We start from the raw sequence: 18,557 nt of genomic DNA on the forward strand, positions 1-18,557 counted from the left end.
TCATACATTTAGGCTTTAGCCTACTCATTAAATATTATTTTGCCAGGCACTTGATAATGTTCCTGGTATAAATAGGTTTATTTTCCATATAAATGTGTTTGAACAGGTTTGTGCAGAGCCCATATTTCTCTGGTTTACGGAAAGTTATGTGGCGTTTTAGTTCAACAAAACAAAACCATGGTATTACAGTAACTGTTGGGCTGTCTCCTGTATTAAAATGCGGAAAACTCGTTGTAGGGGACCAATGCTAACTGGCTTGGTCAAATTTGCAGCATTTTGGGGTCCAGTTAATCATCACATTTTCTTTAAAGTTTCTCTTGGAATTCTAAGAAATTCTGACGTTGCCCACTTAAATCTGTTCAAAGGTTTTATATCTGGAAAATTCTACATGCAGTCGAATAGTGGATTCGATTTTTAAGGGACATGATGGCAATTTTACTCCTCAATTTTTACTTCATTATCCACAATGAAGTTGTTTCAGAAACTTAACTTTTAATAAATAGTTGGTGTTTGAAATTTGAATTCTCTTTCACAAAAGCGTTTTTGTGACCCTTTGCCGTGGCACGTCAAATTGGGGTCAGGTGCACCGTGTTTGCATTATCCCTGAGATGTGTCTAAAACTAAGGATTTATATTAAGGTTTCGGTAGAAATCTGAGTTAACTGGACTAGGAACCACGCTACCAGAAACTTGGCTTTTTCCCTTCAGGTCGCAGAACCTAGTCACCTCTTGCTTCTCCTGCTTTTGCCGACGCCATTCTTCATATTTGGTTTTTTTTATATAGGCCTATATTAGAATTTTATGATACAGAAAAATAAACAAAGATAAACTTTCGTCGAGGAACTACAAGTTACAAGATTTGGTGAGTAAAATATGATTAAAAAAAACACAGTACAGAGGATCAAAGCAGAAGAGAATATAACTTTGTTTCTAAAGATCTGGTGTGAAATGATTCTAGCATTTTACCAGTTAAAAAATCTACTTAATGAAGAATGTGATTTAAATTAATTCATAAAGCAGAGGAAGGATAGTTTATTACCCCTCCACTTACTGCAGTTGAATGTGGTATTTGGCTAAAAGTACGACTACATTTAAGGCATCAGAGTAATCTAAGTTTTCCGCATAAAATAAAACTGCATCAACATTAAAAGAAGGAATGTTACGTTTTAGGATAATCCAGTTTCCAATATTCTTCCAAAACCTTTGTGAATATTGACATGAAATAAACAAGGGACGTATCTTCTGACTTACAAAAGAAACACGAAAATGTTTGTGTTGCTGGTGGTGGTGTTTCAGCGTTCATGTGTAGGCCTGTTATGTTGCCCTTGTGTGGTCTGGGAAAACTGAAACCTTCGGTACCACAGGAAACAAGAACCTTAACGTATTCACAATTATGGTATCGACTCGGCACCGAAGTATCGGTTCTTGTGACATCTCTAGACTGGTTATATAGTTTAGAAAGGCACCTGGGTCGGTACGGCGTACAATGCATTGTCAGGATAAAAACTAAAAACAGGAACAGTCCGAGGAACTATTTGTAGATCTCTGCTCAAACTGTGGGAGATCAAGGCATGGATGTAAAATGATGCGGCTTTGAGTATTCACAGGACCAGCTGCTTGAAATAATGTTGAAATGGAAGAAAATTCACACAATATTGAACCTTCTTGGGGCTGGGCTAGGTAAGAAGGGTTTTGGGCAGTGTGGTAAGAGAATGGTTATTGCAGTTCCAGAAGTCTTGTTCAGAGATGGGAGAACCATTTTGGATGGATGACGACCATTGCCCTCTCGAGCCTTTATGGTGCAGTAGAAAGAAAGAAGTCACTGTTGAGTAAAATGCAAACAACTGTCTACTTGGAGTTTACTAAATGGCATTCAAAGGACTCTGGCAACATATGGAAAAACATTCTCTGGTCTGATTAGACCAAAATATCTCTGAGCAACTGTTCTCGTAACAGGCACTGGATCATTTGGCTAATGTCATCCCTACCACCTGCATTAAAAGGTGTAACCATAACCTATGCAGTTTATGTGAATGAAACCGATGATCAACCAAAGCAAAGCAATCACAATGTAGTTAATTAACCACAGTCCTCAAGGGGGCGCTAAAGGCTCAACGGAAGCTTATGTAAACCGATTCTGCCGTTTTGCCTTACTGCGCAGGTGCATATAAAATTCAAGCTCTGCCATTACTGTGAAAACATTTAGGCCGACTGTTGTGTTCTGTCGGCATGTGCTGCTCGGATGTGATTATATCCTGTGAGCATTATTTGATATGGCATATTAACTATATCGAGATATGCCAACCCTTACATTTTTAATAAAGATATTGCAGGGTATAAATTGATATATAGTAGTATACAAAGATATTGCTCTAGTGTTGTTGCCTCGGCAGTGTTGAGGAATTTAAGTGCGTGGCATGCAAACAGAAAAGCAATCTCTCCTTTTTGTTACACTACACACAATCACATTATTAACTGTTATTTGCCATATGCCCTAGTTGATATTTTACTGTAGATTTACATTAATATGCCCTATGTTAGTAGTTAACAGAGAATGCTGAAATCTATTGATATATTTTGCAGTTAACACTTTTATAATGATATTTACTCAAATGATTAAAATACAGGATTTTTCTGCCTTATGGTTGGACCTTGTAAATACTACATGTCGTCTTGTAACTGGATGTGCTCATCTCCAGTCTTCAGGCTCTCTGCGTTAAACTCCGTTTTAGATTTTGGAGTCTTGCAACCAAACATGAAAAATGGCCTTGAAACTGCTGACATTCTTTAAGCAGTTTGAGTGCTAAATGACCTGAACACTGGAGTTGCTCAACTTTAATCTTGGTTCCAAGGACTACCGTTGTTTTATTGTCTGTCTTTTGCCAATTTAATTGACTTGATGTACTCCATATTTAACATCTTGCTTATATACTAGTGTTTAGTCTAATCTTTATTACCTCTTTCTCTACACTGTGAAAGATCTGATGTTTTTCAAAAACTTAATGATTCTTTGGTGCCCATTGGTTCATTAGCCTTGGCCAAGTAGAGGACTGGTTGGGGTGGTGTTGTCTAGGATTGACTTGTTTGTGTATCCTCTGGTGAGTCTGTGGGGTTCACAAAGTGTAGGTACTCACTCCCCAGAACAAGACGGTGGCTATGTCCAACCAGGGTGTATGGGACATGAGGGGGAAGCAGTTCTATGCCGGCATCGAAATCAAGGTGTGGGCCGTGGCCTGCTTTGCCCCTCAGAAGCAGTGCCAAGAGGACTTGCTCAAGTGAGTATCAGGCAGATGTTTCTCAAAATTGCCTCATTTTGTCTTTCAGCACAATTAACCTTTGGCTGCCTAAATGTGTCACTAAGTTCATTCTTGCTAGTCACTTTGATGGTCAACAATAATGTGAAATTTACTCTATTTCCTTGACCTTGACCTGTCACTCCTACATGCCCATGGGTGTCTGGAATTTTGGCTGTTTCACCAATTCTGTTAAAAGATTACTATAGATTTTTAACATTTTGCCCTTGTCTCTTTTTAGGAGCTTCATAGATCAATTGAGGAAGATCTCTAAGGATACAGGCATGCCCATCCAGGGACAGCCCTGTTTCTGCAAGTATGCCCAAGGGGCAGATAGTGTGGAGCCCATGTTCAAGCACCTGAAGATGTCTTACGTTGGTCTACAGCTCATTGTGGTCATTCTGCCTGGGAATTCACCTGTCTATGGTAATGAGGATAAAATTAACCTTTGAACCAAAAGCTCCATAATTGAACTCATTCAATTCCTATACTTTAAAGTTCATTTGTGACTCGTTTGTATTTAAATTGCCATGTATTTCAATTGAACGGGGGAGCAGATTTGAAGCTATTTTGTGTTTTGTTCCCCTAGCGGAGGTGAAGCGTGTTGAAGACACTTTTCTGGGCATGTCCACCCAGTGTTTGCAGGTGAAGAACGTGGTGAAGACCTCCACTCAGATGCTGTCCAACCTCTGCCTCAAGATCAATGCCAAGCTGGGTGGAATCAGGTGAGTTCTGATTGCATTCTGGGCATGAGTCTCGCATTCATATTCTCACTTCCCAGATCGATTCCTTCTTGGTGGTACATAGTTGCAAAGACATATAAAATACAAATAATATTTAATATTCGTTATGTAACTAATTTCTGTAAGGAGAGTTGGAGTAATAGCTGCAGGCCAAACGTTTTATTAAACTTTAGTTGCATATTACTTGAGTCACATGAGTCAACCAAATGACTACATATAAGATTTTGACTGGAAGAAATTAAGTCATAATGTATGTACATACGTGTGTGTGTGCGTGCTTCCATGACCACTGCTGTACCCGCAGGCCCTCCGTATTCCAGCAGCCAGTGATCTTCCTGGGGGCTGACGTCACGCACCCCCCGGCGGGCGATGGTAAGAAGCCGTCCATCGCGGCGGTGGTCGGCAGCATGGACAGCCACCCCAGCCGCTACTGTGCCACGGTGCGGGTGCAGACGTCACGCCAGGACTTGTCCCAGGAGCAGCTCTACAGCCAGGAGGTCATCCAGGACCTCACCAACATGGTGCGCGAGCTGCTCATCCAGTTCTACAAGTCCACCCGCTTCAAGCCCACGCGCATCATCTACTACCGCGGAGGTGTGTCTGAGGGCCAGATGAAACAGGTGAGAAAGGGTTGGACGACAGCACGCCTAAACTTCTCAGCCTTTCAGTTCTTTCTGTTAAAGCTTGTTTTGCAGTGCTCAATCCATCACTTAGTGTTATGGGTGTTCCTTCCAGTTATGTCAAATGTGGTTTGTTTTTTTTTTTTCTTTTTCATGCATAGGTTGCGTGGCCGGAGCTGATAGCCATTAAGAAAGCGTGCATCAGTCTGGAGGAGGACTACAGGCCTGGCATCACTTACATCGTAGTGCAGAAACGGCACCACACTCGTCTCTTCTGTTCAGACAAGGCTGAGAGGGTAAGGGAATCACTCGGATCTCCAGTTAGAACAGGACTGCTTGAGGTCAAAAAGACTATATAATTGCTGAATGTATCTTTTTAAAATGAGGCCTATAATTTGGAGACTTGTATCCCTGTAGGTTGGGAAGAGCGGCAACGTTCCTGCAGGCACGACTGTGGACAGCACCATCACACATCCCTCAGAGTTTGACTTCTACCTGTGCAGCCATGCAGGAATCCAGGTGAGTCCGTCTCCCATCCTGCTCACGGGCTCGTGCGGGGACTTGTCCATTTGTCCCCTGATGCCTACTGTGCCTCTCTCCCTTGTGCAGGGCACCAGCCGCCCCTCCCACTATCACGTGCTGTGGGACGACAACTGCTTCATGGCAGACGAGCTGCAGGTTCTCACCTACCAGCTGTGCCACACGTACCTGCGCTGCACGCGCTCCGTCTCCATCCCTGCGCCCGCCTACTACGCCCGGCTGGTCGCCTTCCGCGCCCGCTACCACTTGGTGGACAAAAACCATGACGGGTACGCAGCTGTGGAGACCTGCTTTTAGGGGAAGGATCCTGCACAATGACAGTTGTGTTTTGGACTTGTACATTTTCATGACTAGCATGTGCACATTTTTTGTTGAAGTTGACTTAATTAATTTCTCTGTCTCTCTCTCTCTGTGTGTGTGTGTGTGTGTGTGTGTGTGTGTGTGTGTGTGTGTGTGTGTCCGTCCACAACAAAGCGGTTCCAAAGCCAGCAGGCCACCCATGAGTACCGCTTAACAAGTCGGCCTTAGACGAACCGCTCACCAGCAATCCTGCACTGAGAGAAAAAAATTGAGCCATTTATGAATTTTTCTGTTTTGAATGTATATATTTTTTAATTATTATCATTTTTCTAATGTACAGAGTGTGAGCAAACCTGCAACATTTTGTCAGGACAGCTCTAGCTCCATCAGCTAAGGGCGCTCTCTTACCTTTTTATGCATTTCTACATAACATTCAAAATCAGATTTGTAAAAGTTTTAATAAAATTTTTAGTGGTTCTTAAATGTTGTTTAGTGTAGAAAGTCGATGTTGTTGGAATTTTACACTGTGTTTTTATCACTGGTGGGGGGGGTGTGTGTGTGTGTGTATGCATTTGAACATGTGTATCTTTATATAAATCCTAAAGGTATAGTATTTTCTATTCGGGTGTAAGAATTCAAACATTATACAGTCGGTTAAGTGTCTCGAGCATAAGCACTGCCTTTGGACCTGACGACGCCTGGCTAGATGTAGTTGGTGAGTGACTGCAGGTCCTGCCCTGATCCTGAAGGGGCTTGGTGTCCATGCCTCGTCAGGGGAACAGCTCTGCAAAAACCCTTTTGTAATAAACCATCCGTAAAGCAGCAGGTTTGCTATGAATGAGTTTGAGTGCTCGCCTGTTCAGGGCATGAGTACTGGCCCTTTAAGCAGGGTGGGGCAGGAGTGGTTGGTGACATGTGTTGGGCAACTTTGTCAGTTTCTACACAGCTTTTCTGATGTTTATTCTGCACACTAGATTTGGCTAAAATTATTATGCAGCTGGCGGCTAAACGGGACGATTCCAGTTTCATATCATTGCACAGCAATATAATCCAAATTATGAACAAAGGCAAAGCTATAATTCTTGCTTTTAATCGGTGAGTGCAAAGACACACCAGCCACTCCCTCTGCTAGACCCCACACCCCAGAGACACTGGCCTCCAGCCTGCTGGCCTCTCCACTGATGTCACTACACTGTTGACATCACACACACACACACACTCCCAGCATTCCGATGCTCTGGGATTACACAAGGATTACCTCTTTTTAACCTTTTTACCCAATCTTTCTCTCTCTACCCCCCTAATTTTAGGAGACCATGATTTTGTTTTAGTCCCAATTGATATATAAAGATTTGTTATTGGACATAAAGCAATGTAATTTATTATTTGTGTAGCTTTTGTGCTGTATTATAGTGTTCAGAACTGTGTGACTTGTCTAATAGCAATAGGGGGCGCTCTTGCTGACCTGACGGAGCTTCCTCTGGCCTCCCCTGTCAGGATGCCGCATCAGCTGGTGTGTTGCTATGTGACGTTAAATCCCTTCTTCACCTTTTTTTTTCTTTTTTGTTTTCTTTTTATTTACCCTTTATTAGCCTGCAGGGATTATTCGTGTTATTGTGCAAATAATAAATTGGAATTTTATGCCTACATTGCAGATGTAAGGCACCTGGGTCTGTAAGGCGTACAATGCATTGTCAGGATAAAAACTAAAACAGGAACAGTCCGAGGAACTGTTTGTAGATCTCTGCTCAAACTGTGGGAGATCAGGGCATGGATGTAAAATGATGCAGGTTCGAGTACAATGAAAAAAATAAAGCATTGGTTCAATGTAATAAAATTGAATTAATCAATCACATAAATTTTTTTTCATTGACTCAATCCAAAAAACTAAATTCATGACTAAATGAATTTAGTGTTTTAGATTGAGTCAATGAAAAAAAAATTGTGTGATTGATTAATTCAATTTTATTACATTGAGCCAATGCTTTATTTTTTTCAGTGTATTCATAGGACCAGTTGCTTGAAATAATGTTGAAATGGAAGAAGATTCACACAATATTGAACCTTCTTGGGGCTGGGCTAGGTAAGAAGGGTTTTGGGCAGTGTGGTAAGAGAATGGTTATTGCAGTTCCAGAAGTCTTGTTCAGAGATGGGAGAACCATTTTGGATGGATGACGACCATTGCCCTCTCGAGCCTTTATGGTGCAGTAGAAAGAATGAAGTCACTGTTGAGTAAAATGCAAACAACTGTCTACTTGTAGTTTACTAAATGGCATTCAAAGGACTCTGGCAACGTATGCAAAAACATTCTCTGGTCTAATGAGACCAAAATATCTCTGAGCATCCAGCACTGACAAAAAACAGGCACTGGATCATTTGGCTAATGTCATCCCTACCACCTGAATTAAAAAGTGTAACCATAACCGTAACCATAGCAGTTTATATGAATGAAACCGATGACGGTCAACCAAAGCAGAGCAATCACAATGTAGGTAATTGACCACAGTCCTCAAGGGGGCGGTAAAGGATCAACGGAAGCTTATGTAAACTGATCTTGCAGTTTGCAGAGGACAGACCGTATGGGGTCAAGTCCAATTCAAAAATTGCGAGCGCGGAAAATCACTTCACGTGCAAAACTACTCTTGCGCGTGAGGAGAGAGTTGCTTGCTTGTCACACCCTTTCTGCTTGCAATTAAGCTCCTGCTAGCGGAGCAGATCGTTTGATTTTTGACAGTCTTGGGAGGGACAGGATTGGCTGCGGCTGTTTTATGAATTGTGATTGGCTGTCAGTAGGGTCTGTTTCATGTTTATTTTTTCACAATTTCAATGCATTTAGGCAGCTGGAAGCTCCAAATACTATGAACTTTGGTAAAACAAATATTTATAAGTCCGACATTTGCATTGTATACATGGTTAGTTAGCGTAGTACACGCATGTAAGGCATACAATTATCAAATTGTACAAGGCCTAACGCATTTGGGCGTCTGCTATGTGTTTGTTGTTGCCATAAAGGCAATCCCCAGCATCGTCTTGAGATCGCGGTGCGCAATTTCAAAATAAGAGCGGATAGCGCGATTGAAAAAAAAGATTCCTAAAAAAAAAAAAAAAACACTTTTCAAAACAGCTTGCAGGCCAGAAATAGATAGCCCGCCGCTATTTGAGTATGAGGGGTATATACCTTATACCATTGTAGACTGCTGATGGCCAGGCAAAAAAAAAAGTTAAAAAAGTTATTTGTTGTGGAACTTAGTCTGTGGACCTGTTGGAAATAGCATGGGGTGTGTTACAAATAGAGGTGCATTCAACTAAGGATTTTCATAGTCAAATCTGATTCGTCAGATTTTCCCTTTAGTCGACTAATAGTCAAATCAGGGTTTTTTTTTATCTAGAGCAACTTAAACGTGATCCTGTTCTCGTTCAGGACTTTTTTCCACTTCAAAGTAAAAACCTAAAACACTCAGATAAATGAATAAACATGGTAGGTTGGCTTTATTCAGCTTTTATTTATTTACTTATTTATTTTTTTATGAAACGTTAGAAAACATTAACAAAAAAAAGTCACCGTCAGTGCGCAGTGCGCATATCAAACTGTCAGACAGGCACTGTGCAAAATGTCAAAAATATTTTAAATAAAATATGCCTGCCTGGAAATATAAAAAATTGCCACACAACATCAAAAAATATATACGTAAAGGTTCAAGAAACGGGGTTTAAAAAGCAAACAACAACAAAAAATGTTTATCGGATTACTTGCCGAGACGCACCGCGACGAGACCAGACGACACGACCGAAACGACAAACGGCTGAACTGTTTTTTTTTTCACCTTACGCGTTTTAAATGGTATGCCATGTTGGTTGTTGTCGTGTAAAATGAAAGATGTTGATGACATAACTTGCGCTTTACTTTGTTTGATTGATCTTTATCTTTTTCAAAATACACCCACACGTTTGAAGTTTTTTTAGTAGGCATTACAATCTTGGCAGATGCTGACTATCCTGTAGCGCAGGGGTGCTCATTTGTCGATCGAAGGAAGTGTCGGTCGATCGCGAAGGAATGTGTGTAGATCGCGTCACATAAAATAGTAGTAGATGAATCGCACATCTGCACTGATGGTTGTATTTTCAGGCCCGTAGCCAGGGGGGATCGGAGGGTTCGTTCGATCCCCCCGTACACACATGCCCCCTCAAGATAGATAGGCTATTCAACGAATGAATTGTTAATCTCCGGTGGATATACAGACAAACAAATAAGGACAGCAACAACAGACTCACAACAAACTTATAACAGTGTTGCCAACTCTCACGCAATGAGCGTGAGACACTCGCATTTGACTGTCTTCACACGCCATACATCCGATTTCTCACGCTGAAAAAATCTAGTTTATTTATCTCCGATCTACATCTATGATTCAATGAGTTACTAGTTCGCTCTGGCGCCAACTACTGGCGATCGATCGCTTTAGGCGCAACATAGAGGAAACATATAAGGCATAACACCCTACCCCCCCCGCATCAAATCTCACTCCTAGTGATTTTGAAAAGTTGGCAACCATGCTTATAATGAATAAAATATGTGTAAATTAAAAGGTTTGAAGTGCGCTCGTGTATTTAGGGGGCACTGGAGTAGAGAGGCAAATGAAGTCCACTTTTGGGGGAAAAAGATCCCCCCCAGCACAATGCTGGCTACAGGCCTGATTTTGATTGACATTCACAGTAGCCAATCTGCAATCCGCTCAACAAATTACGTTCGCCCCCCCCCCCCCCCCCCCCCACCGCTCAACAAATTACGTTCGCCACCTCACAACCCCTTACCCCCCGGTAGATCTTTCTGACTTGGTCATTTTATAAGTAGCTCGCAAGCTGAAAACTTGTGGGCACCCCTGCTGTAGCGTGTTCAGCTCCGCTCATTTGGATTGTGCAACTGCAGGGTGTGATTTATTAATGTGTAGTAAGGAAGATGCCTATTGTTAATGCACACACACAGGACTGGACTGGTAATCTGGCGTACCAGGCATTTGCCCGGTGGGCCGACAGTCCTCGGGGGCTGATGGATTTTTTCCTCCCTTTTTTCCTTAGAGAATGGCCCACAATTTAGAAGGGGCAACCCATTGGCCCATCTTCAATATAGACAGTGGACAGAACCAATCAGGATATAGGACGAAAGCGGCCCCACCCTTTTTCTGCGTGGTCCGCCAAGAGACCGTACATATAAGTGGACTGGACGACACGAGTGAAAAGTGAAGCCTCCGTGAGTCAGCTGCCCTCTAGTGGCTGGCTGCAGTACAACTTTTAACCCCGCCCATTCCCATGTAAGTGAATGGGCCGGACGAGAAACTTTGAATTTTTATTACACGTAAAATAAGTTTTTTGAGCAATTATATTTTGTCAATTCTATAAGACCCCATTTCGTTAGTATCTTTCCCAGTGTTTTTTTCTACGATAAACAGATTTTATAGAAGTTATTAAGTGTTATTTAAAGAGGTGTGGTGATAAGGTGATTGACAGTTAATAGCTGCTAACATCTAATACCAGACACTCAAACGTGAACGCGCTCAACAGCAAAACTCTATCAAAACTCTCTACAGCAAAACTCTCGACAGCAGTATTAAAACCTTTTACCTTTGTTTATTTTGTAAAACGTCAAAAGTTTCTATACTGGTGGGCGTATCCTAACGAATGTCGGGGCGGAGATACGGGCTCTGTTCGAAATAGACTACTACATACTGGATACTGCATACTGGACTCAGTATATACTGGATACTGCATACTGGTCCTCGTAGTAGTATGCAGTACAGTTTCCAGTATGCAACAAAAGCAAAGCATACTACGGGGTCACGTGAACGTAGCGTTGCATGATGGGATGCAGTACACCACGGAGATAGCTCTGTTCGCGTACTGGAATATTTTGCGGAAGTAGTAGGTCATCCGGGTATGTTTCGCGTACTGGAAATTTTCATTTTGGTCACATACTGCATACGGCATACTGATTTGGGGCTCGATCAGTATGCCAGTAGTATGTAGTAGGCTATTTCGAACACAGCCACGGTCTCTGGCGGAGATACTGTCCTGCCTACCGGTTCTAATGCGCATGCTCTGGCTCCAATTTTCATCTACTGCGCAAGCGCATCCAAGATGGCGGTGTCCGTGCGGCCATCTTGGTGGCTTCAAAAGTTCACAATGGGAGTCAACGGTGACATACCATCCATTATATATACGTCTCTGGGTCCGCTGTAACTCCCGCTACGTTCAATGTTGAGCGTGTTGTTAAAGGAGAGGCAGCAAGGAGAGGCAGAAGTTACGCGCGAAGAAATTAAAGAGTCTCAATGTAGATGCTACAAAATGTGTAAAATCACAGACATGTTCGCTGCTGTAGCCTCCGTGTCCTCTGTAGGTGAAGACAGCAGCAGCAGACAGGGAGAGCAGCAGAGATGCAGGCTTGTGAAAGAGAAACCGAGGGACAGACTGAGCGGGAAAGTGTAGTACGTAAGCAGGTAGTAACGTTAGGATAACACAGGGACTTTATTATATGAGAAATATGGATCAATATATATGATTAATTGGTATTTGCATACCCAAAATCTGGCAGTCACGTGCCCTTAATCTGATAAAATAGCAGATGATCAAGACTAAGAAGTGTTGGATGAGCAGCAAGTGTCCATTTTAGGCTATCATAGCATTTTAGATATTTAGGTTAAAGGTGTGTTGAAAGGCTGCATAGTAGTTTGTATTTGTAGCCTCTATGCTGTGGTTCAACGTGTTTTAAAAACTCAAGTGAAATTACTGATTTTAAAACTTATAAATGATAAATAAAAGCTTTGCAATTTAATCATGACTGCAGTAAGTGTAAAAAAATATAAAAGATTGCAAAAAAATAGCAAAAGATATGCCCACACTGAATAAGAGTTAAACGGTGTCAAATGCTTTTAAGACATATTTGCGTTGCATGAATTCATAAAGCAACTTTGTTTGTAGCTGTCACGGTGGGGAGGCCGGTGTTACACCGAATTCTGCGACCGTCGAATTTTGTGACCGCAGAGGGCGCTATTTCGCAGTTTCAGTTAGTTTCAGTACACAGGCACGAGCGCTTTACGAATGCTGCGTAAGCTACGCCGACGCGCTTTCTTTTCTCGTTTTGCTGCTGTCCACGAGCCAAAATATGAGAGATGCGTGTATTTACATTTTATGTCGTCTATTAACAAGAATGTTTCATTACAACATTTTTACACGTGACGACAGGAGTAAAGTCAGCCAATACATACGCCTGACAATAGCAAACTTTTCATAAGTAAGTTATGTAAGCTGCTGTCATTTGGACCTCATTCCGAATGGTAATTATACACTTCTGAATAAAATGTTTAAATATAGTCTACTAAAACGTTTTTAAAACGATCTTTTAATATTTTTTGAAGATACATTAAAGTCACAGATCCAGTTGGCAGCTGTCAGAATGGGTGACCCCTATGCCACGGTCAGTCTGTCCACTCCATTCATGAATGTTTTTCTTTGGCTAACAGGTGTAGGGATGGTAAGTCACCTGAAAACATTTGGTTGGGTTTTAACTAGTTTGTATGGAGATGGACAGCAGTCACATATTTAGACAGCAGCCGTCAGAATCGGTGACCCCTATTCCAAAGTGCACTTGTCCATTCCATTCATATTTTTTTTTCTGTCTAATAAGGTGACGGGATGGTAGGTCACCAGGAAAGACATGGCTGTTTTCAAAATGATTATAGGTGGAAATTCAGTGGGGTCACATATTAAGAACTGGTGACCCCATGCCAAGGTACATCTGTCACATCTACCATGGAAACACATCACCCACTGACTCCACAATAACAGAAAACAGTGATAGCAAAAACGTTTTAGTAGACTATATTTAAACATTTCATTCAGAAGTGTATAATTACCATTCGGAATGAGGTCCAAATGACAGCAGCTTACATAACTTACTTATGAAAAGTTTGCTATTGTCAGGCGTATGTATTGGCTGACTTTACTCCTGTCGTCACGTGTAAAAATGTTGTAATGAAACATTCTTGTTAACAGACATAAAATGTAAATACACGCATCTCTCATATTTTGGCTCGTGGACAGCAGCAAAACGAGAAAAGAAAGCGCGTCGGCGTAGCTTACGCAGCATTCGTAAAGCGCTCGTGCCTGTGTACTGAAACTAACTGAAACTGCGAAATAGCGCCCTCTGCGGTCACAAAATTCGACGGTCGCAGAATTCGGTGTAACACCGGCTCGCCGCCAGAGGGCGCGTGTCCCTGTTCGCACTACCTCACAACACACGCCCCCGAGCACCAAACTACTCCCTCGGTTGTGCACCTATTTATTCCCGCAGGTCGTTCGGTCCAGTGCTGCACATTGACCCGCTGGAGCTCATCTCTGGACTGTCTCCCCGTGTCGGTGCTAGTGGAGTGGACGCTGTTCTATTTTTGCTGCTTTGCAGTGGTTTCAGTTTGGCTGTTTTGTTTCCTTTGCGAATGGATAATAAAGACCATTCAATGCAACTCTCACCTCCGGCCGCCTCTGTTCCCCTGTTACAGTAGCCAGATACAAATACAGTCCCAGTCCAGCCCAGCACACAAATCATTTAAAATATTTATTATTTTTTTTTATTTATTTACTAATACAGTATAAAAAGAATACCAAAAATACAGTAGACCAATTTTTTTTTTCAATACACGAAAGACACCCGGATGACGTAGTACTCCAGCAAAATATTCCTGTATGTGAGCTTTCTTGGGGTTGTATTGCGTTACTTCATGCAACCCGTGATTGTATGTGTCTGAAATAGCATATGACACGTTACTCACATACATATTGCTCACCAAAGACACTCAGGTGATGTAGTACTACAGCCAATCATTCCAGCACACAACCACAGATTTCTTCATGGTTTACCTCATCCCATCATGCAATGGTGCCGGAAAATCTTACAAAAGTAGGTAGCACCTTCATACATTCACATGTAGTACTTCATACTACTTCAGGGATCAGTATGCTGTATAAACTGTATTTTCAGTATACAGTATATACTGAGTACAGTATGGAGTATAAAGTATGTATTTGAAAATGTAGAAACTTAATACATTCATTTTACCTCATTGTATGGTTTGCATTTGTCATATACTGGATACATGCATACTACTATCGGCACTAGTATGCAGTATACAAAATGTAGGCTATTACAAACCTACCCATAGATGTGTACAAACTATTCATGTACAGATTGTGATCAGTATGCTATATGCAGTATGAATTTTTATTTCTTTTTTTGCAGTACTTGAAAAACACCTGGATGACAGACTACTCTGGCCAAATTCTCTAGTATGTAACAAGTTATTTTTTCGGTGTACTGCATTATGCAACAGTAGCAGAAAATCTATCACAAGTGGATGGAACATTTATACATCCTTGTGACCTGCGTATGGATACTATATAACTGGATGCTATACTGCATACTACCATGGGGACCAGTATGCAATATATGTTATGGAATATGTTGTACAAATATTAAAACATATTTAAAAAATATTTTTAAACATCAATAAATTTTGGGCTGCTTTTCTATACATTGTATTTTATTTTGTAGAACCGTTGTATAAAAGTCCTTGATGCCATACGTTGCGAATAACATCATGGCTGTGATGATGTATTAATGTGATGTACGACCAAATTACAGCTGTGGTAACTGTCACGGTACGGCGGCCCCCTACCTGTCGCCTCCTTCCACAGGGGCAGTTTTTGTTGTTTTTGTTGTTGTTGTGTTCGTCCCTCAGGTGGGCGGAGCCCTCGATCCGTCTCACCTGAGGGTCATTTGTTTGCCTATATATGTCTTGTCTTTGTACCAGTTGACCGCTGGTCATTATATCCTTCATTTGGATCATGTCACGGGTTTTTGGTTTGCGCACTTTTCTATTAAACCATACTTTTTCCCTGAGACTTGGCGTGATTGATTCCATTTTATTTCGCTCACCCTGCCCGTCACAGTAACACAAAGCAAGAAATACAGAAATATAACATCAATAGCAAATATGGAAAGACGTGAGTTCCAAGGTCATCAGTAGGTAGATACATAGACCCCCAGTATGGAGTGTCTTGCGCCGGCCCTGGGAAGTGTACTTTAAAATTCTATCCATCCCATCGTTTGTGTTTCCCACCTGCACCTGGTCCTCTGTGAAGGACCTGTTGCTGTGTCCTGCCTGGTTGTCATGACCACTGTTAGGAGAGGGGTCCACATTAGAAACCTGAACTAGAGATCTTGCTGCCGTGATGTTTAATTAATTGAAAACGGAGAGGCAGGACAGCAGGTCTGCAGGTAACTGATACAGAATAATACCCCTTTAATCAAATTAGTTAACAACAGTGTAAATGGTCATGTCATCTCAAAATAAATACATTAATAAAAACATTTACTTGTACAATCTTATGTGTTAGATGTCATATTCAGCAAAAATATCAAAATTAAACATTCTTTTTCAGTCAAAAGCTTTCATATATTTTGAAAACATCTGAAAACATTTTTCATTTTTGAACCCCATGTCCTCTTCTCACCCAGGTACGTCTGAATGCTTCACAACAGAAAGTAAGATGAGATTGCTGTACATTTCTAGTTGACATTTTTCTTCCTCCAATTTAAGCATACCCACTGGTCTTCACACAATGCCACAGAACTATTCAGTACCCCTCTTCAAAAAAATTCTTTTATTACTGTCCCATAACAGAGGAACGAAAGCACATTTCTCAAAAAGCCATTTAAAAAGATGTTTTTGCACTAATTGATCCACCCACACACCTCCCCCTCCCTCCCTCCCTCCCTCCCTCCCTCCGTCCCCCATCTCTGACTCTCCACTCATTTGACTCTCCACTTTCCTTCAGGAGCAGCGTGGTACTGACACTTCGTTGGTAGTGCCGGACTCAAAGCTTTCTGAGTTATAAGAGGAGTAGGCTACCTGTACTTCTGACCAGCCAGTTAGCAGCCAAGTAGCATTTTGTTGTCCAGAAGAGAAGCGTCTCATCTTCGTCTGCGAAGAGCAAGTGTCCTGTGGCTCATTACACTGTGTGTATCCTCTTTACCCAGTTGGTCAGCACTTGAGGGGAAACCCACAGTGGCCTGGGCAGGGGAGGGCAGGTCCATTTTTGGGGAGGTCCATTTCTCCACACCTACTGCCTTGACGCCTGCCTGGTCTCTATCAACTGCATTCACAACATTTTCTGCCTTCTCAATTTTTAATAATCCGAATCTATTTTTTGAGTGGGATAGGGCAGAGATACTGGATCTGTTATCAACTGATTACTGACATCTGTTCAATTGTAGTCCATTTTTATTTAGCATTTACTGTTTTGGGTGGTCTGGCACTGTAAGGTTACTCAGAGGAAATCCATCTGCATCTTGGACTGCAGTTCATTGTGAAGGTATTGAATTTAATCTCCCTGACTCATCTAAGTAAGGTAACACCTAAAGAGCAGTACAGGTCCATGTCACTGTAGTGAACATCTTCCTTTAAAGAGAAGAGGACGAGTTCGACACCTCTGGCTCTCCAGTCAGTCTGAACCTGGAGCTGAGGAAGTTCTGCATGATTGAGCTTGGACAAGCAATTTTACCACTGAGTGCTCCTTCATAATTCATTATATCACAACCAAAGAGGTGTGTGCGCCTGTGGGAGAGGCATCTTGGAAGGATCTGAAGAGAAGTGGAATAAAAGCATCAGAAGTGTTTAAAAGTCAAGTGGAATCTTCTAGAAGAGCTGATCAGCAAGTAGTGTGACCTGGACGTGTGACCTGTCGACCTGTGAGGAGGGGTGAACCAAGTATCCCTAACTGGACCAGCAGCAGCAGAAAAAGTGTCTTCCCGGTTGTGGCCTGAGGACGCGTGGTACAGAGAAGGCGGAGGAATGGTGAATACAGGAATGCAGTTGATCAGCTTCACCTTTGCCGTAACGGGCTGGGTGATGGCTATCGCCGTGACAGCACTGCCCCAGTGGAAGGTCTCGGCTTTCACTGAGGAAATCATCCTGATATCAGAGATAATATGGCAGGGTATCTGGATGAGCTGCGTCTATCAGACTACTGGCCACATGCAGTGCAAAACGTATGATTCCCTGCTAGCCCTGCCCGTAGATATCCAGGCTGCCCGTGCGCTGATGTGCGTAGCCATCTTCCTGGGCTGGTTGTCCTGCACGGTATCCTGCTGTGGTATGAAGTGCACCACGTGCGCTGGGGATGATCGCCATGCCAAAGCAGGCATAGCGCTGTCCGGCGGGGTGCTCTTCATCATCACAGGCCTGTGTGTGCTCATCCCTGTATCGTGGGTAGCCAACACAGTAGTGCGGGACTTCTACAACCCCAACATCCCCGTCACGAACAAACGCGAGCTGGGACAGGCCATCTACCTGGGCTGGGCGTCTGCCGTCATCCTCATGATCAGCGGTGCCGTGCTGAGCAGCACGTGCCCCCACATGGAGAAGGAAGCCTACAGGAGGGGCTACTCCGGACGGAGCTTTGCTAACACCAGGCACTCGCCTCTAGATCCTCCCAAACCCATCGCCACCAACAATGTGCCCTTCAGGGAATACGTCTGAGGAAGAGGGGGGGAAGTGTGGCAGGTGAAGGTTTTTCCATGAATAGTGACGGAGGGGATCAAAGTATGTTTAATAGAATAGTTGGCCCAACATTGCGTTTACACTGATATTATTTTGCACACTGTTGATTTTCCAGTATCTGATGTTCACAGTTTGCTTTTGGTTTTGACATGTCTAAATTGCTAAGGAATAATGCAAGCATATTGACACAAAGGACAAAAAAAATCTGAATTGTTTTCCTTGTTAGATTTTGGAATAGTTGCAGTGTAAAGTGATATTTCTCAGTCTAAATATTCTTCCATTATCAAAAAAGGCAGAAATTGAACATTTAGGACAATAGACATTTACTGGAACAAAATGTGATTTTGGCTATTTCTTAATACATGTAAAACTCAGCTAAAGTAAGTCCTAAGATGAGAGGTAAGTCATTCAGACTAGCAGAGTGATACTGTAGTGGTCTGAATCCATTTGGAGA

The 18,557-nt window shown here is 42.3% G+C and overlaps 2 protein-coding genes across 4 annotated transcripts; both read left to right on the forward strand.

Moving 5' to 3' along the window:
* Positions 1–630: 630 nt before the first annotated feature.
* Positions 631–6,592, forward strand: LOC143517030 (protein argonaute-4-like). Of its 3 annotated transcripts, none has more exons than XM_077009106.1 (9): positions 631–861; positions 3,103–3,274; positions 3,534–3,718; positions 3,882–4,017; positions 4,340–4,655; positions 4,817–4,951; positions 5,073–5,174; positions 5,265–5,464; positions 5,670–6,592. In XM_077009106.1, exons 2-9 carry the CDS (start codon positions 3,156–3,158, stop codon positions 5,707–5,709), a joined length of 1,233 nt encoding a protein of 410 aa, XP_076865221.1. In that variant the 5' UTR covers positions 631–861; positions 3,103–3,155; the 3' UTR covers positions 5,710–6,592. The 3 variants fall into 3 exon arrangements, with proteins under 3 accessions (XP_076865221.1, XP_076865222.1, XP_076865220.1); XM_077009107.1 differs by having other exon boundaries at positions 3,126–3,274; XM_077009105.1 differs by having other exon boundaries at positions 633–861; positions 3,141–3,274; positions 5,670–6,590.
* A 10,536-nt stretch (positions 6,593–17,128) lies between these two features.
* cldn35 (claudin 35) lies at positions 17,129–18,239 on the forward strand. Its single transcript, XM_077007803.1, has one exon. It carries the CDS (start codon positions 17,396–17,398, stop codon positions 18,080–18,082), a length of 687 nt encoding a protein of 228 aa, XP_076863918.1. The 5' UTR covers positions 17,129–17,395; the 3' UTR covers positions 18,083–18,239.
* The last annotated feature ends 318 nt before the right edge of the window (positions 18,240–18,557 follow it).

This window comes from Brachyhypopomus gauderio, chromosome 6 (genome assembly GCF_052324685.1).
Source record: "Brachyhypopomus gauderio isolate BG-103 chromosome 6, BGAUD_0.2, whole genome shotgun sequence".
NCBI classification, from domain to species: Eukaryota; Metazoa; Chordata; class Actinopteri; order Gymnotiformes; family Hypopomidae; genus Brachyhypopomus; species Brachyhypopomus gauderio.